At 43.6% G+C, this 26,138-nt stretch overlaps 1 protein-coding gene and 1 long non-coding RNA gene across 3 annotated transcripts in view; both read left to right on the forward strand.

Annotated features, from left to right (window-relative positions):
• VIPR2 (vasoactive intestinal peptide receptor 2) overlaps positions 1-11,594 on the forward strand; it is a 54,255-nt gene extending 42,661 nt beyond the window's left edge. The window contains exons 7-14 of one of the 2 annotated variants that reach the window (XR_014540492.1): positions 65-212; positions 2,248-2,308; positions 3,750-3,819; positions 6,809-6,900; positions 7,010-7,139; positions 7,242-7,283; positions 8,279-10,662; positions 10,705-11,594. Coding sequence is in view for 1 of the 2 variants with exons in the window: in XM_083579908.1 (XP_083436034.1) it covers positions 65-212; positions 2,248-2,308; positions 3,750-3,819; positions 6,809-6,900; positions 7,010-7,139; positions 7,242-7,283; positions 8,279-8,452 (717 nt within the window). In the remaining variant the exon portion in view is untranslated. Of the gene's footprint in view, positions 1-64; positions 213-2,247; positions 2,309-3,749; positions 3,820-6,808; positions 6,901-7,009; positions 7,140-7,241; positions 7,284-8,278 lie in introns of both variants that reach the window. The other variant, XM_083579908.1, reaches the window with a different exon arrangement.
• LOC310746305 overlaps positions 1-16,023 on the forward strand; it is a 163,912-nt gene extending 147,889 nt beyond the window's left edge. Inside the window, exon 2 of the long non-coding RNA XR_014540605.1 lies at positions 15,492-16,023. This is a non-coding gene — a long non-coding RNA (uncharacterized lncRNA). The remainder of the gene's footprint in view (positions 1-15,491) is intronic.
• The last annotated feature ends 10,115 nt before the right edge of the window (positions 16,024-26,138 follow it).

The raw sequence follows: 26,138 nt of genomic DNA on the forward strand, positions 1-26,138 counted from the left end.
CCATTTACTGTGTTCAAGCAATTTATTTACCCAAACGTTTCATCCTTGGTTTGTAACTTTCCAGGTCGGCTGCAAGGGTAGCTTGGTAATTTTCCAGTACTGTGTAATGGCCAACTTTTATTGGCTCTTAGTTGAAGGACTTTATCTCCACATCCTCATGGTCATATTCTCTCCTAACAGACACTTCGCCTTATATCTCCTTATTGGATGGGGTAAGAAGATTGACACAACCTTCTTTTCTTCTCTCTTTGCCCCCTGCTGTGTAAAACGGGGTCTTTGTATCTTAGCTCCTAGGTCTGGCCTCCAGATCTTGGGATCCAGCAACATGGACACACACAGCATACATTGTGGCTGCTTGACTCCCCCACTCCCATCTCTCTTTCTGCGCTTCCAAACAGGCAGCAAAAATGGAGATGCAACCAGCCCCTGCTGCTGGTTGATGGGATGTATTTGGCTGGGTGGTGGGAGTCACATGTTGTGCAGGCCTGACCTAGATACCGTACTTTTCCATGTATAAGACGCCCCCAGGTATAAGACGCCCCCTATTTTGGGGGACTCGAATTGAAGAAAATGGGGGGAGATGACACAGAGTTGTTGAGGTGTTTGTGTGTGTGAAGGATTTCCCAGAGTTACTGAACTTTTTGGGGAAGGGAGGATTACCCAGGGTTGCTGAGCTTTTTTTAGGGGGGAATTGCCGAAAATTGCTCACCCGCACGCCTATGTTCCATCACCAGCAGAAGCTGCCAATTGCCCGCCCAACTGCCGCAGCGTCAGCAAATCAACACCACCCATTGACACAGCAATCAACAGCACGCACACAATAGCTGCTGACAGCCATGGCAGCAGCCAATCAAACACCCTCCCTATGCACTATCCATGTATAAGACGACCACCACTTTTTGGCATGATTTTTAAAGAAAAAAACATAGTCTTATACACCGAAAAGTACGGTATTCAGATTGTTTGGTTGGTGGACCCAGAACTCTTGAAGATGATGTATGTGTGTGTGTATGTGTAAAGCCTAAAAACCCTGGAGGAGAGATCCAGCATTCCTGGGAAGGAGGGAATCCTGAGACAAGCTTATCCATTCATTCACTGAATTTGTATAGCCACCCCATAACATGAATTCAATCAATACAACAACTGAAATGCAAGATATAACAGGGTTTATCCACACTTCCTCTCGTCCCGTTGCTTTGCCCCCCCAGGGAAATTGTTCTTTAGTGCACAGTCGGAGCAAATGGCAATTCAGGTTTTCTCCGGGTTGACTTTGCTCTGATTTAGCATGGATTTAGGGTTCTCCCTGGGAAAAGAGCAGGGCAAGGGGAGAACTGCTTGGACTCCTTATAGACAGCATGGGTCAAGTGGAAAACTGCTCAGACCGATGCGTTCTAGAAATGGGAAAAGCAGAAGTGTGGACAAGCCCACAGTAAAGTGTATAAACTAAAAGCACAATTGCCATATTTTTCGCTCTATAGGATGTACCCGACCATAGGACACACCTTGTTTTAGAGGGGGAGAACAAGAAAAAAAATTCTCCCCTTCTCTGCGCAGTGCCCCTTCAGCGAAGCGGCAGGAGAAACGGAGCCCCTTCCATTTCTCCTCCTGCTTAGCTGAAGGGGCGCTGCGCCTTAGCTGAAGGGGCACCTACCCTTCAGCGAAAGGAACCCAAAGCCTCTGGAGCGCAGCGGGAACTCAGGAGGCTATCTTTGAAGCCTGGAGAGTGAGAGGGGTCGGTGGGCTTCAGGCGGCATTCGCTCCGTAAGACGTACACACATTTCCCCTTAATTTTTGGAGGGGAAAATGTGCGTCTTATAGAGCGAAAAATACGGTAGACAGGTTGCAACACTATGCACAGTGAATCACTATTCTGGAGCCAGATAGTATGAGGGATAGTATGTTGGGCTTCCAGCAGACAAAACATTTATTCCAAGCTCGGTCTCTGGTATCTCCAGTTAAATGGGGTTTAGGTAGCAAGGCTGACAAGGTCCTCAGCCTAAGACCTTACTTTTGATTGTTTCAGCACCACAAATGTGGCAGTGTCAGCAGTCTCTCCCTCTCCTCTGCCACATGTTTAGCTACTTTAAACGTTTAACTAAATTTAAGAAAGGATTTCTAACACTACCTAGCAATTAGTTCTTGCACCATGGGATATTTTTTGCATGTAATGCATTCTAATGTTGATGCATTGCGGAAGTGATCTATTTAATAATTCTCCTTTCCCTCCACTTCGTATTCCACTCTCAGGAATCCCCACAGTGTTCATCATCGCATGGATTGTGTCTAGAGTCTATTTGGAGGACACTGGGTAAGTTTAAAAAGGAAAGCAAACTTGATGCTTCCACGTTTTGACAATAGGGTGCTTTGGCGATTGTGCTATGTCCAATATTACCACATCTTGGGATGTCAGACTTCCCTGAGGTGTCTGTGAAACATTCATGAGACTAATTCCCACTCCAGGGACAAGGGGGAGTGACAGGTGATGAATGCATAATTTAAAAAATATTTTATATTGGCTGATCTCTGCTACTGAATAGAGCAGACTTCCCCAACCATCCTGGGCGTGGTCTGCTGGGAACTCTAGTTCAACAACATCTAGAGGAGACCAGATTGGACAGGGTGTAAGTGCTTGACATATGTAGTTCTGTGCTCAACAACAGAACGCGGGATTTGCACGCAGGTTCAGTCCTGTGTGGTTCAGTCAAATGCTTCTTCACATATTTAACTTGGCTTAGAAGGCTTTAAAGGGGGATTCGACAACTTCAGGGGAGGCCAGGTCTTTCAGTGGCCAAAAGTAACAGCGGCTGTGGGGAATTTCTGCTGTGTTCTTGAGGAGCAACATCAAGAGAGGGGCTGTCTGTTTGTTGGCTTCTCAGAAGCACACAGCTGGCCACTGTGTGAACTAACTCAAAACCACTTGGGTACCCAGAGTGGCACACATGCTGTGCACCTGGGGGCAGGGGGGAGCTGCCCGGGGGCGGAACGAGCTGCCCAGGGGGGCAATTGGCATGGTGATTGGCGCCCATTGGGAGCGATCAGCACCCAGGGGGTTGTGTGACAATTGGCGCCCAGGGGGTGGTGTGGTGATCCACCCAGGGGGGATTTCGTCACTCCCCCCAGGATGACACCCACGACGGACCGCCCCCACCACCTCCTCTTCCTACGCCCCTGACTCAAAGCACATGGTAAATTCATCTTTTAACAAAAGTTGCTTGCTTTGCTAATACAGTGGCTCACAGGCACTGGGTTGCTCCAAAAATTGAAGGGGCCTGGTGTGCACATGTGACATCACATGTGAGCCATGTGATGTCACATGTGTCTCCCAATGCTGCACAAGCCAGTGCATCCTTCCATTAGGTCGTGCTAGATGCTGCGCAGGCAGGTGCGACCTCACTACTCTTGCAGGGGCTAAAGAGGGCACCCCTTTGGGACCCCCAAACTGCCAGCAAGGAAACCCCACCCCACCCGCAGGCCCTATAAAAGGGGTGGACTTGTCTGGCTTTCTATAGCTTCTCCTGCTATTGAGGACTCTACTACTGTGGCTGCCTCACTTCTGCCCATCTCTCCATGACTCCAGAACTGACTTTGCAAGAGCATATAGTGCCTGTTTTTGCCTCGGGAGTCAATTTTAGGAGGTTTTGCCCTTTTCCAATTTGCTTGGCATTTTCAGTGCAACTTCTCAATTTATTTACCGTATAAATGGGATTAATAATTTTTTTAAAAAAAATTTCCTCCCTTCTTCTCAATAGTTGCTGGGATACGAACGATCACAGCGTCCCATGGTGGGTTATAAGATTACCCATCCTAATTTCAATTTTAGTAAGTAAATTCAAATGGCATGTTAACGCTTCGGTTTCACACTGTGATTTTCAGCTCTGTAATTCCGTACGCGTGTGTCGATCTGAGCAAAGTGCGCTATCATATTTTAACGTATTGATTTTATTTATAACCTACTTTTCAGCTCAAGGATGATATGATCCATTAAGGCAGCTAATATAACATGTCCGTCAGAAAGAACTCCTGCTAGCACATTGAAATATGTTTTGGTTTTTTTTAATTCCCACAAAGTCCTAAAAACAACAGTGAAAAATGCAACAGCACCCCCCCCCCACCAGACACAGTCCTCAAATACTTAGTGGACCAAAACAGCCGCTGCCTGCTTTATAAAAGTTGAAATAGATGTAGCTAAATTAGCCTCCATTTGCAAGATCACTTTTCATAGGGCTAACTATCTGGAACCAAAGCATTTTCTATGCCAGCTGGTGATGCTTGCAGTACTTATCCCATTACATCCTGCCAGAGCCATACCTTTTCAAATCCCCATCAAGGAATTTCATGTTTCAAAGGATTTTATTTTTTATTTGTAGGCATCTTCATACATAGGGGTGTGTGTGTCTGTTTGCACAAGTGTGCATGCACAATGCATTGCATTTTAATATAGATGTGTATAAATGCCCTCTAATGGTATGCTAAGCAATTTACAAAAAATTGTAAATAACCCCCCCCTCAAAAAAATATATATATTAAAAATAGAAGCACTGTAGCTCTAGGCTGTCCAGAAACCATCTGTGCTGACCCTGTAAACCCTGATGGGGTTTTTTTGTTTGTTTATTTGCTAATTAGGTCTTGGTGAACCCCAAGCTCTAATTAGCCTTGTTTATAAGTGACAGGCAAAAGGCACATTAATCGTGAATTAATTATGGATTCATTATACTCGATGTCAATTGTGGCAGCTCTCTTCTTGTCCCTAAATGTATAATGAGAAGATAGGCAGGTATTATTAATATTTATAGAATTTATATACCGCCCTATACCAGGAGGTCTCAGGGATGGTTCACAGAGTAGCAAGGTAGAGTAAAATTGCAGTAGGCAGGACAGGAGCGAACAGAAGTCAGGCTTGTCAGATGTACTTTGTTTTTTACTGGAACTCCCAAGATCTTTCAAGCCCTTGAAATTGCCCACCTGTACTCCCAAAATCTATGCAAATGTGAGAGGACAGTTGTAGCCTCCCTCTCTCTCTCTCTCTCTCTCTATCTCTCTCTCTCTCTCTCTCTCTCTCTCTCACACACACACACACACACACCCCTCTGCTTTCAGCTGAGGTTATGCCTCCATTTATGAGACAAAAATATCTCACTTCTGGCTTAACGTCTATAGGACACAAGTAAATTATAATTCAGTCTCCCTGTTACTTTTTCATTGGGTGGTGACCGACTTTGCCAGAAGTCAAATAGCTGTACCTTGCCCTTTGGTAACACTGTCGAACCGAGCTATTTGTTTCTGGTGTCTCCAACGGCTCTCGCCATTGATTCAGCTCGTTGGAAACATCTCCCAATAACATTTTGGCCACGGAAGAATCCTTCTTTGGCAAGCTTTGGGCATTCCGTGCCGTGTTCCTCTTCTTGGTCTTTTAAATTTGAGATGTCCTGTACCAGCCACACTGTTCAGTACTTGGCACAGTGAGATTCTAACAAGCCAAAGAATTTGAGGCAAAGACTCAAACAGGTGAGAGACATGGTTAGGATTCAATAGATGTGATTCCTGCATTGCAGGGGTTGGAGAACATGAACCTCGGTGTACCTTCCAAGTCTGCAATTTTATGATTCTCCGGTTCTCTGTCCTTATGCTGCTCTTCCCCCACCCTGGTGCTCTCCAGAAGTTTTTGGCTACAGCTCCCATCAGCCCCTGCTTGCATAGCCAATGGTCAGGTACGGTGGAAGCTAAACATCTGGCGGGCACCAGATTGCAGAAGGCTGCCTTATATTCTCCTTCGGTGAAGGTGTTGTTTTAGACTAGCGAAAATCTGAACTGAGAACTACATAGGACTTTTTGCAGTCCTGCAGTTACAAATGACCTGTCTATCAAAGTCCTAGAATCCTAGATTTGTATAGTTGACCCTGACGGTCATTTAATCCAAAGCCCTGCAATGCAGGGATATGCAGGTGGCCCGTATGGAGATGGAACTCTTAACCTTGACATTATCAGCACTATGCTCTAACCAACTAAGCTGTGTCCTATCCTGCCTTTTAGCTACAGCCCCCTAATGTGGCTTATGCGAAGCTTAGTGTTATGTAGGGCTTAGAGCAGGGGTCGGCAAACTTTTTCAGCAGGGGGCCGGTCCACTGTCCCTAAGACCTTGTGGGGGGCCAGACAATATTTTGAATAAAAAATAATGAACGTATTTCTATGCCACAGAAATAACCCAGAGATGCATTTTAAATAAACACACACATTCTACTCATGTAAAAACACCAGGCAGGCCCCACAAATAACCCAGAGATGCATTTTAAATAAAAGGACACATTCTACTCATGTAAAAACACGCTGACTCCCGGACCGTCTGCGGGCCAGATTTAGAAGGCGATTGGGCCGGATCCGGCCCCTGGGCCTTAGTTTGCCTACCCATGGCTTAGAGCAGCCTTTCTCAACCTGTGGGCCCCCAGATGTTGTTGGACTACAACTCCCATCACCCCTAGCTAGCAAGGCCAGGGCTTAGAGATGATGGGAGTTGTAGTCCAACAACATCTGGGGACCCACAGGTTGAGAACCACTGGCTTAGAGTATCAGACTGGGGAGGTCCATATTCAAATCGTTGCACAGCTACAAAGTTTACTAACTGACCATGGGCCAGAATTTTTAATCAGGTCCAGCCCTACTATTAGAGTGAAGCAGCTTCCTCATGTACCTTTTCATGTAGGGTATCATGAAAGGACTATAAATTGTTAGTTTTTCAGTGTACTCTTATTGAACTTTTACTGCCAGGGAGAGGTGCGTGGATTTACTGGTGTGCATGCATGCTGTCTTCTAGGTGAATTTTGTACTTTTCATCAGCATTATAAGAATTCTACTGCAAAAGCTGAGATCGCCAGATGTTGGAGGCAATGACCAGTCCCAGTATAAGTAAGTGAAACTCCCCAGAAGTCCCTGTTGGGAAAACGGAAATTTAGGGGATCTCTGTTAAGCTCTGATTCATCCTTACTTTTTCATGTGTTGGTTTGTTGTCTTTTAGGAGGCTTGCAAAATCGACATTGCTGCTTATACCACTGTTTGGAGTTCACTACATGTTGTTCGCGGTCTTTCCGATTCGCATTTCTAATAACTATCAGATCATTTTTGAGTTATGTCTGGGATCTTTTCAGGTAAGATATATCCCAGTGTTGTTGTTTAAACTGACATAGTTCATTATTTTTCCTGAAATAGTTTATCGTTATGTTTAACTTATTAATATTTCCCATTTACAGGGCCTGGTTGTTGCAGTCCTATACTGCTTTCTGAACAGTGAAGTAAGTTTTTAATTTAGTCTCTTGTGGTAATTACTAAGGAAGGGCTATAGCTTACAGGTGCAACCCACAGCATTCTAGTTCCTTGGGCTTTTGAGGCTTTGTGAGGGACCCAGGGCTGGTGTTAGGACCCAGCATTACTAGACAGTTCATGGCATCCCATCAGGACCCCACTTCTCTGCTAATAAAGGTCCTCTACCCTCCTGACCAGATCAGGCAGCTGAACCCCCAAGGTAGTGTTTCCTGCGATAGGGAAGGTGCCATTTTAAGCCACATTCACACCACACATACAAAACACTACGATACCACTTTAAACAGCCATGCCTTTCCCAAAGAATCATGGGAAGTGTAGTTTGTTAAGCTGCAGTTTGTTAAGTGCGCTGAGAGTTGCTAGGCTACGATTACCAGCCCATCTTTGTAGGAAACTCTGGGAATTGTGAGGGGAAGAGGGGTCTTCTAACAACTCCCACCAACCTTAACAAACGGAAGCTCCCGTAATTCTTGGGTGGGGTGGGGGGAGCCATGATTATTTAAAATGGTATCATAGTGCTTTTAAAAGATGGTGTGGCCTTCATTTCCCACAGTGCTCCTGGAGCAATGTTGCATCAGGGGCATTTGGGGTAATTAATATGGCAACTCCACTGCCACCCACCATGACTAACAGGTAAGCTTGCCAGGTGTTGCCCAGATAGAGGAGGGACCCTGGAGAACATTTGGATGGGTATGGGTGGGTGCAAATTTGGATTCAGTTCTGACCAAGAATTCTTGGCAGCTCTGCTGTCTCTGGTTCAGAGGTATCCACTCTCAGCGTTGTATATCTGAAATATCTTCCTGAAAAGGAATTATTATACAACCTTGCTGCATGTTAAAGCATTGTGGGGGGGGGAAAGCATTGTTGACCTTTCCGAGCCCTCACCCTGACCCCCAAATTGATGTACACCTCTTATGAATGTGCACACCTAATACTCTGCGTGCTGGTGCGCTCTGTTTACATTTAGGTACAAGGCGAACTGAAAAGAAAATGGCGGAGTTGGTGTTTGAACCAAAGAATGGGCCGAGATTACAGACTTCACAGCTCTTCTATTTCTCGGAATGGCTCAGAAAGCATCTCCCAGTTGCATCGTAATTCAGCGACTCAGTTTTCCCTCCAAACGGAAACCACAGTGATATAAGCCACGTGGGTGCCTGCAAAAGACTAAAGATCATAGGGCATATCGCTGCATTGTACAGCTCAGTCAGCGTGATAACATTTTATAACGTCTGTAGAGTTTTTACCCTGTTTTTGTCTACATGTCAAAATGTGGGAATGGCCTAGTGCAGGTCGTGGTATCCTTTGAGTTTAGCCTTAGAACTTGTTTTCAGCTGTAGGATTTGTGTGTCCTTGGACCGTAGGAAGTGGTGTGTTTTGATGCATTTTTATTAGTTATCATTCTGACCCCTGCCAATTCCATGCTGAAAATAATTGGGATTTACTGGATTAAGAAAAAGAAAAGTTGTGCTGCCTCAGACCAATGTCCCTCTAGTTCAGCATCCATTTTTTCCAACAGCGTTCAGCCAGATATCTCTAAAAAGATCACAGCAAGACATGAAGGCAAGAGTCCTCTACCGTGGTTGCCCTCTAAAACTTGATAATTTTGGAGATGCACTTCCCCTGAACCGTATATAAAGGCATCATGAATGGCAGCCATTGGTACCCTAATATTTCACAAATGTATCTAATCCTCTTTAAGGTCATCTAAGATGCTGGCCATTGCCACACCTTGTGATAATGAGTTCCATAGATAAATTAGGTGAGGTCTGAAGAACTTCCTTTTGTCTGTGCTGAAGTTCCTGCCAGTCACTTGCAATTCATCACCCTGGCACCTGAATCATTCTCCCAGATGCCTACTAAACATATTACTTGCTTGTCCATGTTCTTTCAGCAAACACTTCCCCATTTGCATGAGGCCAAACATCGCCAGACTTAGGACCAGCTCTGTTACATAGATGCAGATCATGATCTCAACCCACATTGGCATGTGGGTCTCAGCCTGGTCCATAGTTTCAGAAGAAAGTGTTACTAGGCTTTGGTTCAAGGATGGGGAACCTTTGGCTCATGGACCTAATAAAGCCCCCCAGACCAACTCATTTGGCTCACTAGTCCCTTTTGGCCAAGCCATATCAGGTAAAAACATGGAGACTTGCAGACACCACCTTAGAACTGATGAGCAGCCGCTGCAAAATATAGCCCATAGTCTAATGGCACTTTTAAATCTGGTGAACTCTTAAGAAGCCTAAGGGGGTGGAGGCTTGGGTAAGATGTCATACACAGACCTTTGCCATGACTAGCAGAAGAAAAGAATTAAGGTTTTTGTAGGGGGACACACACACACACACAAACTGCAGAATTCAGCTTGCACGAACTTTGATTAATAGAACATCCTCGCTCTTATCACACACTGGCATATTTTTCCTCTGTTCCTACAGTTTGGCTGTGCCCTGAGTATTGATTGTTATGTTGCACTTTTAATTTGCAAATGGTTTCACCATCATTATTGCATATGCTCTCTCAACAAGCCAGTGATGTCGGTCACTATTATTACCATTTTACAAATGGAAACTGCGCTTGGGAGCCAATGATTTGGCTCAGGGTTGTGCAATGAGTCTTGAGACAGAGATTGGAACTTGACAAAGGAGGAATGGTGAACCACACGGAGACAGAAAAAAGACTGTATAGACTGAGGTAAGTGATACCTTATAAACCATGGGCAAGGAACCTTATTAGCTGAAGGGACACATTCCCTTCCAGGCAACCTAGAGCTAGAAGTGGGTAGAGCCTGTTTCTTCACACATAGCCTCTGTCCTCAATGTGGCTTTTTTTTTTAGCTGGGCTATAAAAATCTTTGCCATCTTGGGAATTAGCTACTATATTGACTAAGGTAAAGGTAAAGGGACCCCTGACCATTAGGTCCAGTTGTGGCCGACTCTGGGGTTGCAGCGCTCATCTCGCTTTATTGGCTGAGGGAGCCGGCGTACAGCTTCCGGGTCATGTGGCCAGCATGACTAAGCCGCTTATGGCGAACCAGAGCAGCACACGGAAACACCATTTACCTTCCCGCCGGAGTGGTACCTATTTATCTACTTGCACTTTGACGTGCTTTCGAACTGCTAGGTTGGCAGGAGCAGGGACCGAGCAAAGGGAGCTCACCCCGTCGTGGGGATTCAAACCGCCAACCTTCTGATTGGCAAGTCCTAGGCTCTGTGGTTTAACCCACAGCGCCACCCGCGTCCCTACTATATTGACTAAGAAGGCTCAAAAGGATGCTGCAGTTTACAAAGACGTTTATCCAATTCACTTTCAAAGCAGCCTTTGCCAACCTGGAACCCTCCAGATGCTTTTGGAGTACAACTCCCATCGGCGCAAGCTGGCTGGGGCTGATGGGAGTTGTAGTTCAAAAACATCTGGAGGATTCCAGGTTGGCAAAGCGTGGTGTATTCAAATGCGTCCCCTCTTCAGACCTTCAATTCCCCCATACAGGGTCCTTAATTATGAGAGGAGCCTCTGGCCTTGTTGGGGAAAGTTATTAGACTTGTTTCTTCATCCTTCTTGGAATGAGTGAGTGAATGAATGGATTTGCATTTGGAATAGTTGTACATGGGATGAATGGCTGTGTTTTGAACACAGGGATGGGGAATCTGTGGCCCTCCAGATGTTGCAGCATAGTTGCCATCAACCTGACCACTGCCTTTGCTCTTAGGAGCTGAAGTCCAACTGGAGCGCCATGGCTTTCCCATTCCTGTGACAACGTTCCTCATTAAATTCTCCAAAAACTCATTTTGTGACTTGCGTGTTTTCACTACGCCATTTCTGATACTAATTTATTGTATGCACTTTTATGTTACGTCATCTTATATGTATTATATTTTGCCTGTTGTTAAGGCTTCCCTTTTTGTTAGCTTGCTATTCAAATCTTTAATTTCAGCAGACAGAAAATGATGGCTTTTTGTAGTGCTCTAGAGTGTCCACAGCACCTGAATTATATCATTAATCTTTGCGACAACCCTGGGCTTTGGGTCAGTATTGGTATTCCCATACTGCAGATGGGAGACTGAGGCTAAGAGATGCCACCAAGGATTTCCATTGATTCACAGCTCAGTTTCTTAATAGTGCAATCCTGACCGTGTTTACTTGGATGTAAGCCCCACTGACTCTGCATAAAGAGCAGCCATAGACACTACACCAGCTCTGTATGTGCAGAGTGACTTCATTTTAATGCTTGCTGTGTCCTGAACTCCCAAACATCTTGGAATAAAAAACATAGTTTCCAGATCAAATGGTGTGGGTAGCACAAGTCTTTTCGTGTAGTCAAAACTTGTCACGCTTTTGTGACTTCTTTAATGCAACAACTCTTCTAGCATACTTTAAATATCATTCTATATATATAATTTTCTTTTCCAATGTTTATGATATCTGCCGAGCGGTTTTCCATTCATGCTGATGTGCATTTGTAAAAAGTAAAAGAAGAGGTGGGGGGGGAGTGGGAAGGACCACAACTTTTAACTATTGCTTAGGACACATAGGACATAATGATGCAGATTGAAAAATAAAGCTTGAAGCAGAAGGCACCAGGCAAGTTACTTGTCCGGAGTCAGAGAACGGCACCATTTGGAGCAGGGGAAAGAGAAATGGACCAGGCTTGAATTATTCCTAGCATTAGAACACCTGGTTGCTTAAGGCTCACCACAATAAATAGCAATAACAATATATATACATTTTATATATATATTTTATAAAAAAAATACCAGTCTGTCAAAAAAAGAATTTTAAAATATTTACCTAGAGCATCCAGGTAAATCTTTACCTAATCCCATCAGTTAACCAAAATTAATGTTCTTGACCAGCTACCAGTCTATATATGTTATAGGATCATGCACTAAAACTTTTCCTGGACTGTAGGGTGTAGCATTGATGTTCTGCTTATTATCCTCACTTACTTTTCACCCTTCTCTTCCCAGGCACGCTCGATGTCTGAGTTTTGTTTCGCTCTGCTTTTTCGTTGCCCCAAGCTTTCCTCACGAAAACCCGCTCTTTAAAGCTGAACAGGAGCACAGGTCAAATTGGGGTTTCCACAGATGGATGTTTGCTCTGATTGAGCTTCAAAGAATGTGTTTTCACAAGGAAAGCTCTGGAGCCAAAAAAAAAAAAAAAAAAAAGGGCGCTGGAACACAGAACATTAAATTGTAGACCGTGCCTGGAAAGCGCAGTGGAAAGGTACGTGTGGCTACACCCACAGTAAAGTACAAGCATAGTTGTATTCTGAAGGCCACATGGCTTAGTTCAGTTTCCATGTTCCTTCCATTGATGCTTCTGTGACTCAGAGCTAAGAAGAAGAGTTTGGACTTGATATCCCGCCTTTCACTCCCCTTAAGGAGTCTCATAGCGGCTAACAATCTCCTTTTCCCTTCCTCCCCCACAACAAACACTCTGTGAGGTGAGTGAGGCTGAGAGACTTCAGAGAAGTGTGACTAGCCCAAGGTCACCCAGCAGCTGCATGTGGAGGAGCAGGGAAGCGAACCCAGTTCACCAGGTTACAAGTCTACCACTCTTAACCACTACACCACGCTTGCTGCCATCCTTTCTTGGCCGACTCTTCTATGTCCTGGGTGGCTGTTGCAGATGTTCTTCTGAGTCACAGCTATGCAGGCGCATATCTGCAGCCTTTAAAATCATAATCATAATCTTTTTATTTATACCCTGCCCATCTGGCTGGGGTTTCCCCAGCCACCCTGTGCGGCTCACAGCATATATCAGAACATACTAAAACATCGAATGTTAATAACTTCCTGATACGGGGCTGCCTTCAGATGTCTTCTAAAAGTCAAATAGTTGTTTATTTGCTTGACATCTGAAGGGCGGGTGTTCCACAGGGAGGGTGCCACTACCGAGTCGTCTGATTCCTGGTATGCCTGAGGTATACTGGGTGGAAGAAGGAGGGGGAATAGGTCACACCAGCACAATGAGGTGCCTTAATATTTCCCATGCCAAACCTGCCATTCCATCAACCAATCCACAGTGTCTGCTTTCCAGATGAGCCTTTCATTTTGCTCCTTTTCCCATCTCATCAGCTTGGTGCATTTTAAAGCAAGCTGACAAAGGACGCATTGATAGGCCATAACATTTTTGCAATGCGTCAAGTACAAATGCCTCTTCCTGCATGATTAATTCAGAGGCGGGGAGTGCGATATGTTCTCATCAAAATGGGTCATCCCAAGCTCGTGTCAAACATTTGGTTTTTTTACTGTAGCTTTCCCACCCAAAAGTCTACTTTAATGTTTCATAATTGCATGGTTGGACCTTGGTGTTTAGTATATCAGATTATAAATATTGCTGGAACTTAATGGGCTATGTAAATACCCTTACTGTAGTACCACTTTATATCTTTGTGCTGCTGCTTACAACTTCAGACCTAGCAGGGCCATTTAGAAAGGGGGGGGGGGGGGAGAGTCCAAGAGGATCCCTTTATAATTACCATAAAAGGCATAAACTGAAAGGGGCTTTTTTTGTTTTGTTTTAACCTCCTGTCCTTATGTAGCCGTTGCAAAGGGAAAGATATGAAGCTGACAGGTTCTTATAAATATAAGCATGCCGTGTCTACACTCTTAAAAGAAAGGAGCGTGAGTGTGTTTATTTCTGTTGTCGCCTGTGACCACGTCTTTTCGAAATAATAGATGCAAATGCTGCAGTGCTCTCCACAGGGACTTATAAAAAATTTTTTACCTCATACAATGACTTTTTCTTTTTTACCTCATAAACCGAAGGGTTAGCAAAATTACCACAGGCAGCAAACAGCGTGGAGATTTCTAGAAAACTGATTCACAGGGGAAATAGCAAGTGGTGTTGTACACAGAGAAGGTTCTTAGAAGGCCCATTCACCATTACGCTGTGGGTATTGGGCAAAACTACACATGTTCCATGTGCTCTGCTTCACCACATGCAAAGCAATATGGAACTGTTTGTTTAGGCAAGTCCATCTAGACACATAGACGCTGGCGTGTTTTCCAAATAAAATCGCTGTTAATTACCCTTAAATGTTTCAAACTGTTTTTAATTGCTAGTTTTCAAAGGTTCTTGTAAACTACTTAAGTTTTATGACGAGAAATATATAGATTTCATTAAATAAATAAAACTGGTGTGGAACTATGGCAAACCTATCTCCTGACTGGAATCAGGAGAAGCAGAAACCGAATCTGACCGATCCGCCCACCCCTAGCTAGGGTCAGCTCTGAATCAAACGGCCCCCTTAGGCTGCAATAGTTTTCTGTACCCCAAAAAGTCTGTTCTCGACTTTTGAATACCTTGTTTTGCACTGCATTTGGGGGCCCATTTCATGGGTTCTCAAATTGCTCACATAGTTTATATCCCCCTCATATAAGATGGTAAGTAAATTGATAGTAAACACCTCAATCTTAACACAACCACTCACATGACCACCATGGGCAATGATGTTGTATATGCTTCTATTATTATTATTTATTATTATTATTATTATTATTATTATTATTATTATTATTATGAAGTAGAAATAACAACAGAGTGCTAGCCACGAACTCGGTTTTAGCTGGTGAGTGGATAGTTTCCCTACAAACTCCATATCCCAGGTAGCCACTTGGATTGCCTGGTCCTGGATTCAGCCGTGACTATGGCAACAGATGTAGAACACTTTTTTGGGGGGGAGTTAGAATTGAGGTGCCAACAAACCACTATTTCCAGTCCCCTTCTCAGGGTGACCAAAGCAATCGGGGCTTGCAAATCCCCTTGCTGCCTTAAGGAAATAGTTTATCTCTCTTTGCACACACGAACATCTCTCTCTCTTACATCCAGAAAAGCAAGAGGCATCAGAGTTCAAGGTCGCATTACAGAAAGGCAGAAACACTTTGGGTGTGAAGCGTGGCCAGCTATCGGGAGAGGGAATATGCCATAGGGGAGAATTCCAGGAATGAGATAGAGAGGCTTGGAGGTTCCTTGCCCCTGGTTTAGGGCAATGACAGCGTGATATTTTTTCTAGGTTGTATTTTTCGGACCACGGTAATTTCTGACAAACAGTTACAGCCAGCCTATTACAGTGGTACCTCGGGTTACATATGCTTCAGGTTACAAACTCCGCTAACCCAGAAATATTACCTTGGGTTAAGAACTTTGCTTCAGGATGAGAACAGAAAATCATGCAGCAGCGGCAGCAGGAGGCCCCATTAGCTAAAGTGGTGCTTCAGGTTAAGAACAGACCTCCAGAACGAATTAAGTTCTTAACCTGAGGTACCACTGTATTACCTAATACTTAACCCATGTGCCAGTCAGTGGCAGATAAGATCACATTATGCAGTTGAGCCTGTGGGCACTGTTCTTCAGAATTAGGTATTGTGGTAAATGGCTAAAATGCTATTTTAAAATAGTAATGAAAATGATTCACGTGGAATGGCTTTACCTCTTGTGTGTTTTGTACCGAATTTAATATTCCCTGCTGGGTTTTAATCAACAGAGCCTCAAGAGAAACTGTCAGGATGTTCTGTCTGATGCTTCTATCAGTTTTACTTTTCTTTTATTCTGTCGTATACAGTGAAAACCCTGATGTAAATGGATGTGACTTATTTTTGTTTTAATTTCACTTATGTATAGGAAAACAGATGTAAATAGACTGGCTTTTCATATTTGTAAAACTGCATTTGTATCTTCTGTTCTTTAATCTATAAAATATTCTACGAAATATTTAATGACGTTCGTTGGGGATTTTTCTGGTCACCTTATGTAAAAAAAAATATGATACTGTAGAGCTGAAAAAGGTTCAGAAAGGAGGCGACCAAAATGATAATGGGTCTGGAATAATTCCCTTGTGAAGAATTTGGGGCATTCTGGTTTAGAAAAAAGGTAAGACGATACATGATAGAGAGGATACATGATAGAGATGTATAAAATTGTGCGTTTTGTGAGAAAGGTGCATTGGGACAATTTTCTATGGACACCCCAGAAGCAAATCAGGATGATTGTTCATTGTCATGTAATCTCCCCACAAACAAATCAGAATGAATGCTCAATAAAGACTAGAAAAAAATCCAATACACATATATCCTGTTTCCCAGGCTGCCACCCCTCGGGAAAACAGCAATTGGACAAACCACAGGTCAATCATGTGCTGCCATTATGACATCATATGATAGACAGGTAGGATGTCCCACCTACTTTCCATGGAGTCAAGCTGCCTCTGCAAATGGTTGAGAAAAGAGGAAACAGAGGAACCTTTTCATAAGTTCACTCCACATACTGGTACATGAGGAAGAAACATGCCTTTAAAGAATATTGTTTTATTGTTGTTAGCCGCCCTGAGCCCAGCTTCGGCTGGGGAGGGCGGGATATAAATAAAATTTATTATTATTATTACCCTTGCCGACAAAGGTCCGTATAGTTAAAGCTATGGTTTTCCCAGTAGTGATGTATGGAAGTGAGAGCTGGACCATAAAGAAGGCTGATCGCCGAAGAATTGATGCTTTTGAATTATGGTGCTGGAGGAGACTCTTGAGAGTCCCATGGACTGCAAGAAGATCAAACCTCTATATTCTTAAGGAAATCAGCCCTGAGTGCTCACTGGAAGGACAGATCCTGAAGCTGAGGCTCCAATACTTTGGCCATCTCATGAGAAGAGAAGACTCCCTGGAAAAGACCCTGATGCTGGGAAAGATGGAGGGCACAAGGAGAAGGGGACGACAGAGGACGAGATGGTTGGACAGTGTTCTCGAAGCTACCAGCATGAGTTTGACCAACTGCGGGAGGCAGTGGAAGATAGGAGTGCCTGGCGTGCTCTGGTCCATGGGGTCACGAAGAGTCGGACACAACTAAACGACTGAACAACAACAAACCCTGAGGGTGCTTCCAGGTGGGGATTTAATATTTTAAATGGGTTATTGAGATGTTGCATTGGTTCGTTCATTCATTTGCAACAGGTTTTTATAATTTAGCAAACTTGCCCTGGAAAGGGTAAATCCAGATTAAATGCAGTGGTGAGAAACATGGGCTGGTACTTTGATGACAATGATGCGGGGGCTCATTAGAAACACCCTAGAAATACCATGAGGAAAGCTTTGCAGTGGTTGTTTTAATTCTAGTACAAGCACCCCAACAATCCATGTTATAGACAATTCTATTACTTGCAACTTTCCAAACACAGTTTACCCTCCCTCCCGCCAGAGAGAAACAATATGGATCTCTCTCCCTGCCAAATTAAATTACAGTAACAGAGCATGAAAGAGGCATTTAAATATGAATGCCAACCACCAGCCTGGAACTCAAATGCAGGGAAATTGAATTATTGAGATGAAAAGCTGCATCTGAACAAAGCTCTGCAAGTTCTTCACAAATGAAGTTCGGAACAGAAACTGAAGGGCAAGAAAAACTGCGGTCATTTCACAGTTTGAGTTAAAAATATTTCTTAATAAGTGTTACTCTTAGGAGTTTGTCTTCTGTGAGACATATTCAAGCGGTTGCATTTCGAATCTATCCTAATCTGTAGTCGTGCATTGGTTCCTACATAAATACTAGGAATCTACGTCAGACTTGGGCGTTTATCCAAATATTTCAGGTTTATTGGAGGCGGAATGGGATTTGTACAAGGTGGCACAAATTGAAACACCTCAGTGATCCAGACATTCAAAAAATGTGGCAGGCAGAAATCTGCTGAAAGTGAAAGTAACATCTCTAAGCTTACCATAATGTCATAACACAAGGGTAGCATGATGGGGAAAGAGAAACTAACCACCAAAATGGGGAGAAGGCATGGGGAAAGACTCTGTTATAATCAAAGGGAATGATTTTTTTACTCAGAAATTCCTTTTAGTTTGCATCCCAAAAGCAACTACAAATATGCTCCTGGGCCCATTTTCTGCAATTCGGCAGGTTTCCCACCCAGTGGCTCCTCTCTCGTGTCTTATCCCAGTAAGCAGCGGACCAAATCTTCCACTTTTCCACTCTCACAACTTGAAATGCTTCACAGCTTGTTTATTTTTGCACTTCACCCCAACAAAATCAAAGAGCGGCTCAAATTTATCCTCCTTAGTCAGGTGGCCATTTCCACCTCTCATTAAACCTTCCCATAATGCATCACATCGGGAAAGAGAGCATACTTCCAAGTTGTCATAGCAAAAGTACTCAAGATTGATTTTCATAATGGGATAATAACAACCACATTTGATGAGTGTCCAAAATACCCTTAGGAAAACTCAAGTCCACACTTTTCCACCGGTTGGCAGGAACATCTCTGCCGATTGTGGGCTAGCAGCCCACAACTGTTGCTGGATTTGGCTTCCTTCCCAAACCCTGCCTGCCATTTTGGTGTCCGAGAGTGAAAAGCAGAACATCTGCTCAGAGGAGGTATTCTTTAGAAGTCATATGGAATGGGTGTAAAGGGTGTCTTTTTTCTTTTTCCTTTGTTCGTTTTATTTCTGTAATAATTCAATTTTTTTTTTTTAAAAAAAAAAACTTCATCCAGAAGTCACAGCCAGAACTTTTACTGCTGGTTTTGGTTTTCCAAAAGCAGCCCTGCAAAGAGCACATTGCGTATATCAGGCATAATCTAGTCAATGAAATCAGGGGGGAGGTTTCTGGGTCACCAAATAGAACTAGCATAAGAGTCTATTGGTGGTTTTCCTATGCAGAAAGTTTGGGAGCTACTGAATTTCAGGTCTTATCTATTGCTTCTAGGGGCACCTAATTCAGTTTTAATTGTAAGTAATATGTCGGTTAAAGGCGTCTCTGTAAATATACTAGTTCTCCACAATCCTCTTTTGTGAGATTGTCTTTGGTCTTAGGTACCTTCATTGCTCTCCTCTCATTATCTACTTGCACAATCATGTATATCTCTTTTATATACAACAAGACAATGCTCCTCCAGATATTACATTAGTCAGTCACAGATGAATTCATGAAAAGTACAGTTGTGTTAATCTGCATAGGTTCCAAACGTTGTCTAGGATGAATCACACCTTTCATCTGGGACTAACAAAGGGCAGAAGCATTTAGCTCACATCAGCCACCTGACCTAGCCACAATTAAGCACTTGCAAATCCCATTAATGTTAATGATTCTAATGGGATAATGAAACATATATACGCAAAGCCTGGTTGACTTGTGGCCCACTTTTGACCTGGATAGTGCTGGTCAAAGACCATTGCTACATTTATTTGATGTTTTCTGGACATAAGAGCAGCATTTGCACCTGTTCATATTTTCTAGAGACGAGAGGGAATATGAATGAATGAATGAATGAATGAATGAATGAATGGCTACCATAGATAAGTCTTTGGTGCAAATCATGGCTAGGTAGCTATAGACCAGCCTCCTCCAAACTGGTGACTTCCAGATGTTTTGGACTACATTCCCCATCTGTTGGTTTTTTTGGGGGGATAAATAAGTATTCCTGGATGCCAAGATTCAAGTTTGGTGAGAGAATTCCAGCCAAGATTTAAAATCACAAAATATGCAGCAAAGTAAAGTGTGGAAATATAGGCTGTTAGACTATCTAAAAATACCTTCTCAAGTGAGTTCTGAAATGTCCGCTTTAAAAGTTTGTTTCCAAAGTTTCCCACTTTGCCCAGCATAGAAAAAGACCCCATGTTTAGTAAGTTAAAGATGCTTTACTTACAACCTCTCCAAAGGTCAGATTCATGTGCTTTTCCATTCAGCTTTCAGAAAAAGTTGCACAGACGGTAAAGTATGGCTTACAAAGTGGTAAAAGTTCCTAGATTATTGGTATAGGAATTTAAGAGAGGCTTGTTAGAGCCACATTGCTGGAGGAAGCAGCTCAAGAGCTCCCCAAACACCAAAGTTCACATGTAGACTAGAGGAGAACAAAGACTTGACTACCTAGTTCTTCCCAAAGTGAGAGGAAGTGAACACAGCTAAGCCTGGCAGGACAGCTTAGTTTATGGTATTAACCCCTTCATGCATTTATTAGACTTAAGCATATCGCTTATATGCGATTGGTTACCTCACACCATCAGCCCCGAACAACATGGCCATGTTGACTGGGGGAGATGTGATGATCCAATATCTATCTATCTATATAGTCATCATAGTCATTTTGACCTAGAGGGCTTGGTTACTTTACCAAGAATCCAACCCTTAATTTGTTCTGCCAAATTTAAATTGTATTGAGGACAAAAACTGTGCCTTGAAATAGTTATGGGAAGCTGTATTCTGTGGTCCCATTAATCAAAAGTATCGTATAGCTGGCTCTCCTTAATTCCATCCATAAGATCCAGTGCTAGAACCATGTAAGGAAGGGAAACAATTTTCCAGCATTTTACATGGATTCAAATGCTTTCTTCTGACTCAGATTGTTGCCAGGTTTCTCCAGAACTCTATGTGGCTGGCTCATTTCCATTGCTTCCCACAACTTGGCCGTGGCTCACACTTCCTGAATTGGGACCATTGTCTCCATATTGAAAATAGGAACTAGACTATTGCCTTCCATTGCAACAGACTGCCTCTGTTCCTAATGGCAGGTACACATCTGAAATCCAACTAAAAAGGAACAGAGTTGAAAAATCCCTGTAAAGTCCTTTGCAGGGCAATGACTGATATCCTTAAAAGGTAAACACATACTTTCTTTGCAAAAAGCAATGCTTAATTTTATAAACAGCAGCCTAAAGCAACAACATCAGTTTGTCTCCAGCTTCTAATTTTACAAGGGCATTTGTATATGTTTCTCCAAACTCTTGATAAAACTTTCCCCAATAGAATTCACTTTATAGCTTAGCTGTTACATTACACCATGTGCAGTTCCTAATGCAGCTGTGTAAAATGCTGCCAGTTTCTGCTCTTGCCTCAATATGCCCCTGGTTTTCATGCATTTGCTACACTTTCCCCCCCTTGGGATCCCAGTCTGATGCATTGCAGCTCTATCAAAGTGCACCTGTTGTATCTGGGATGGCATATATCTCTTCTCTCTACAGCTATCTAGAGGGCCATAGCTCAGTGGCAGAGCATCTCCTTAGGATGCAGAAGGTCCAAGCTGCAATTCATGGCATCTCCAGGTAGGGCTGGGAGGTATCACATCTGAAAACCCTGGAGAACCACTATCACTCAGTGAAGACAAAACTGAACTAGATGGACCAGTGATCTGGCTGGTAGCGTTCCATTGGGAGGCAATGGAGAGACCATTCCAGGAACAGCTGGGCACCCACATGACCTTAAGCACCCTCACCTTCAAAATGGACCCAAAATTACACCAGTTAGGGCTTGCTGACCAGAAGGTTGGTGGTTTGAATCCCTGCGACGGGGTGAGCTCCCATTGTTCGGTCCCTGCTCCTGCCAACCTAGCAGTTCAAAAGCACAAAGTGCAAGTAGATAAATAGGTACTGCTCCGGCGGGAAGGTAAACGGCGTTTCCGTGCACTGCTCTGGTTTGCCAGAAGCGGCTTAGTCATGCTGGCCACATGACCCGGAAGCTGTACGCTGGCTCCCTCGGCCAATAAAGCGAGATGAGCGCCGCAACCCCAGAGTCGTCCACGACTGGACCTAATGGTCAGGGGTCCCTTTACCTTTAATTTTACCTAAGAAATATGCGAAACTTGTGGAGCTAACATACAGAAGAAGAGAACCAGAAGAACATACGTTTAAAGAAGACTGTAAAATGTTTATTGAATATATGGGGGGAAATTGTGTACGCTTGAAAATATTGCCAGCATTAAGATTAATTCAACAGTGCAAATATGTTTTGATGGATGTAGTAATGGAATACTGAATGGTTTAGTTTATATGAAATATGCAGGGATTTATGCTATGCAAAATGAACCATGGAAAGTGAAGAAGGGAAGTTTTTGATATTTTAAGGTTGTTTAAATGAATACAGTGGTACCTCGGGTTACATACGCTTCAGGTTACATACACTTCAGGTTACAGACTCCGCTAACCCAGAAATAGTGCTTCAGGTTAAGAACTTTGCTTCAGGATGAGAACAGAAATCGTGCTCTGGCGGCACAGCGGCAGTGGGAGGCCCCATTAGCTAAAGTGGTGCTTCGGATTAAGAACAGTTTCAGGTTAAGAACGGACCTCCGGAATGAATTAGGTACTTAACCCAAGGTACCACTGCATTCTAAATTGTAAAACAGAAAATTTAATAAAAATTATATTTAAAATAAATAAATTACACCAGCCCAGTAGTTTCCCTCCCACTGGAGTCAACAGGAGGGGGGAAGCCTGTTCATCCATCTTCTCACCTGGCTGCAGAAAGCTGGATGGGCTATTGACATGGTGGTTGTTCCAACATGGAAGCTCTCCAATTTCACCCACTCACTACACATAAGAGGACTAATCCGCTCAGCTGCAACCCTACAGACACTTACTTCGGAGTAAGCTCCACTGAACTCAATGGGACTTGTTTCTGAGCAAGCATGTGCAGGATTTTGCCGCACAATTTAGTTAATAAGAGTCCTAGCAATGATGTCAGTATCATTCCACAGTATTCAGTAGGCCCGTCAAAGTGAAAAATGAGACAACGTGCTTGAGAACAAGCGAAGGCCCAGTATTACAAGAGCAGTTAAGTTCTTGAGCTTTCTCCAAATGAGAATGCAATCCCTGGACCTAAACATCAAAAGTTTTATTGGCCAATGGGATTTTTCTCCAGTATACTTGAAATCTCTTCTTGCAGTTATTTGTAAAAGAACAGACAACTTGTTCTTGGCAACAATGTAACAACCCACAGCTAATTATAGACCTGGCGCATGTTTTGAAAAGATGAAGTCACCTACTTAATGCAGTGCTTGTCAGAAACTTCACCTGCCCTGAGAGATTCTGGGGAAGTCTTCTCATGCAGTAGGAAATCACTGCACATCACTGCAGGTCTATCAACAAGTCACTTACATTGCAGGTACTTTTAGAAGTCAAACCCAGCCAAGTGCAGAGTGTATTCCAATGTAACCTTCAGCATATTGGGTTGTAGCCCATGGAATTTTACTCAGAGTAGACCAATTGAAAGTAATGAAACAGCCATTTCCATTTCAGTTTCATACTCTTAAAGTATGGCTAATATTGAATACAACCTGTTATGTGTAATCCAGGGGTTTTCAACTTTTTTGAGTCCATGGCTCCCTTGACCAACTGCATTCTTTCTGCGGCACCCCTGTGGGGCTCAGGAGCCCAGTTATGTCACCCCTTGCCTGCCGAGCTGGCAGCCTCTCACCCTTTTCTGAACACCCTCCCTGTGGAGTGTTCCCTCAGCCTCCTCTCCCCTCTCCTTGGGAGTCCTCTGGGCAGCTGCAGCTGCCTCTCCTGGTCTCTGAGCTGCTCCCCTGCCCCCAAGAGAAGTGCCTCCTCCCACTGCCCCACAGGGGCCTGGGAAACATCTCCTGGCCAGTCCCAGAGACACCATTCACCTGTGGAGCTTGTCACCAGAGCTGCCGCAACAAACAACTGCATAAGCCTTTGGGAGGCAGAGATGCAAGAGGGCGTCAGAGGAGGGAAGGAAGGAAAGAGGGACAGAGGCCAGTGTTGCCCACGGCACCCCTGACCATCATTCAAGGCACCCCAGGGTGCCACGGCACACTGGTGGAAAACCACTGGTGCTGGTTTGTAGCTAGACATCAGCATGGTGTAGGTTTGAGGGCAAAGAAATGTAATACAGTGGTACCTCAGGTTAAGTACTTAATTCGTTCTGGAGGTCCGTTCTTAACCTGAAACTGTTCTTAACCTGAAGCACCACTTTAGCTAATGGGGCCTCCCGCTGCCGTTGCGCCGCCGGAGCATGATTTCTGTTCTCATCCTGAAGCAAAGTTCTTAACCTGAGGTACTATTTCTGGGTTAGCGGAGTCTGTAACCTGAAGCGTATGTAACCCGAGGTACCACTGTACCTAAGAACATGAAGGAAACTGTACTTGTTTTCAAAGGCTTATGTGCTTTATTGAGAAGCGCAGTCTCAAAAACTTCCCATAAAAACCTTGGTTATGATCCAGACAAAGCAAAGCATTTTAAAATCTCACTGCTTTAAATGAGGAAGATGTAAGCATTGGGTTAACTCTGCTACTGAACTCAAAGGGGCTTAAAAGTGCTCCATCTAACTAGTATCTAACCAGTCAATAGTAAGAAGAAAAAGCTAGAACTTTGAGAAATATTACAACAGTGTATGAAAATGAGAAAAATAGATTTCAAAGGATAGGTGTTAAAGGAGTATATTTAATAATCTTCTGCGATGAACCACTGGGATAGCTCAGTCGGTAGAACACAAGACAATTAATCTCAGGGTCATGGATTCAAGACTCATGTTGGGCAAAAGGTTCCTGCATTGCAGGAGGTTGGACTAGATGACTCTCATGGTCCCTTTCAACTATGATTCTGTGACATGAAGAATAGCATTGTATCTTCTTGCACACACAGGTCAGTCCAAGTAAGGGCCAAGCAAAGAGAACAGGAGGTGTCTATGTCCAAGCAAAACCATAGTGCTGATTGTTTATTAGCAAATCCCAACATGCTATGCCTCTTCCCAATGGGGAGGGGGGAAACATGAATGCAAAAATATAAATCTTTTAACGATAATGTATTGGGTGATATCCAACTAGATTTGAGCAGTCCCATTGAAATCAACAATTTTACTCTGGGTATTACTTAGCTGCATTGTACATTCACTATAAAGTCATTATTTTAGCTTCCACTTTCCTGCTTGTTTTCTTTTTTGTTTTGTTTTGTCTCTTTTTAATCAACCTTTCCATCCAGCAGGGCAATAAGATGGTTTTATAACAGCTACAACTTAATGTTAACATCTCCATCCTACAGCAATTGAGGCTGCAATCTTATATGCCAGTCTTCCCTGACCTGGTAAGTACCCTCCAGATGTTTGGGGAAGCAAGGGGCTTATAGGATATGTCATCCACAAAATCTGGAAGACACCAGGTCAGGGAAGGTTGTTATACACACTTATCTGGGAGTAAGTCCCTTTGAGCTCAATTTGGAATTATCCCTGCATAGAAATGTAAAGCACCAAAATGCATTTCAAAAAAAGCAACCTGTCCAATTTATGAAACTAAAAAAAGGGAGCAAATAAAGAAAGGGCTTAGCATGGAAGCATGTTGGAGTTTAGGGATTCTGTTTTCTCATCAGGGAGAGGGAACCTGTGGTCTCCCCCAGATGTTGCGGAACTCCAATTCCCATCAATCTCAGCCAGCATAACCAGTGGTCAGGGATGATGGGATTTGTAGTCCAACAACATAGGGAGGGCTGTCGGTTCCCCATCCCTATTTTAGATGATACATTCATGTTGCATCAGGCATAATCTCAGAAGAGGCATTCCCTCTTCTCTCATATGCAAGAAGGGACACCTGCAGTCATGTGTGTACACCTGTATTACTAAAGGTAAAGGGACCCCTGACCATTAGGTCCTGTCGTGACCGATTCTGGGGTTGCGGCGCTAATCTCGCTTTATTGGCCGAGGGAGCTGGTGTATGGCTTCCGGATCCTGTGGCCAGTGTGACTAAGCTGCTTCTGGCGAACCAGAGCAGCGCACGGAAACGCCGTTTACCTTCCCGCCGGAGCAGTACCTATTTATCTACTTGCACTTTGACGTGCTTTCGAACTGCTAGGTTGGCAGGAGCTGGGACCAAGCAACGGGAGCTCACCCTGTTGCGGGGATTCGAACCGCCAACCTTCTGATCGGCCAGTCCTAGGCTCTGTGGTTTAACCCACAGCGCCACCCACGTCCCGTACACCTGTATTAAAAGCCATTAATACTTTTTGATAGACTAAAAAGATGACACAGTCAGCAGATTAAAAAAAAAAGTATTAATGGATTTTAGTACACCTGTATTAAAAGCCATTAATACTTTTTAAAAAATCTGCTGACTGTGT

This window comes from Podarcis filfolensis, assembly GCF_964270895.1.
Source record: "Podarcis filfolensis genome assembly, chromosome: 12".
Lineage (NCBI taxonomy): Eukaryota > Metazoa > Chordata > Lepidosauria > Squamata > Lacertidae > Podarcis > Podarcis filfolensis.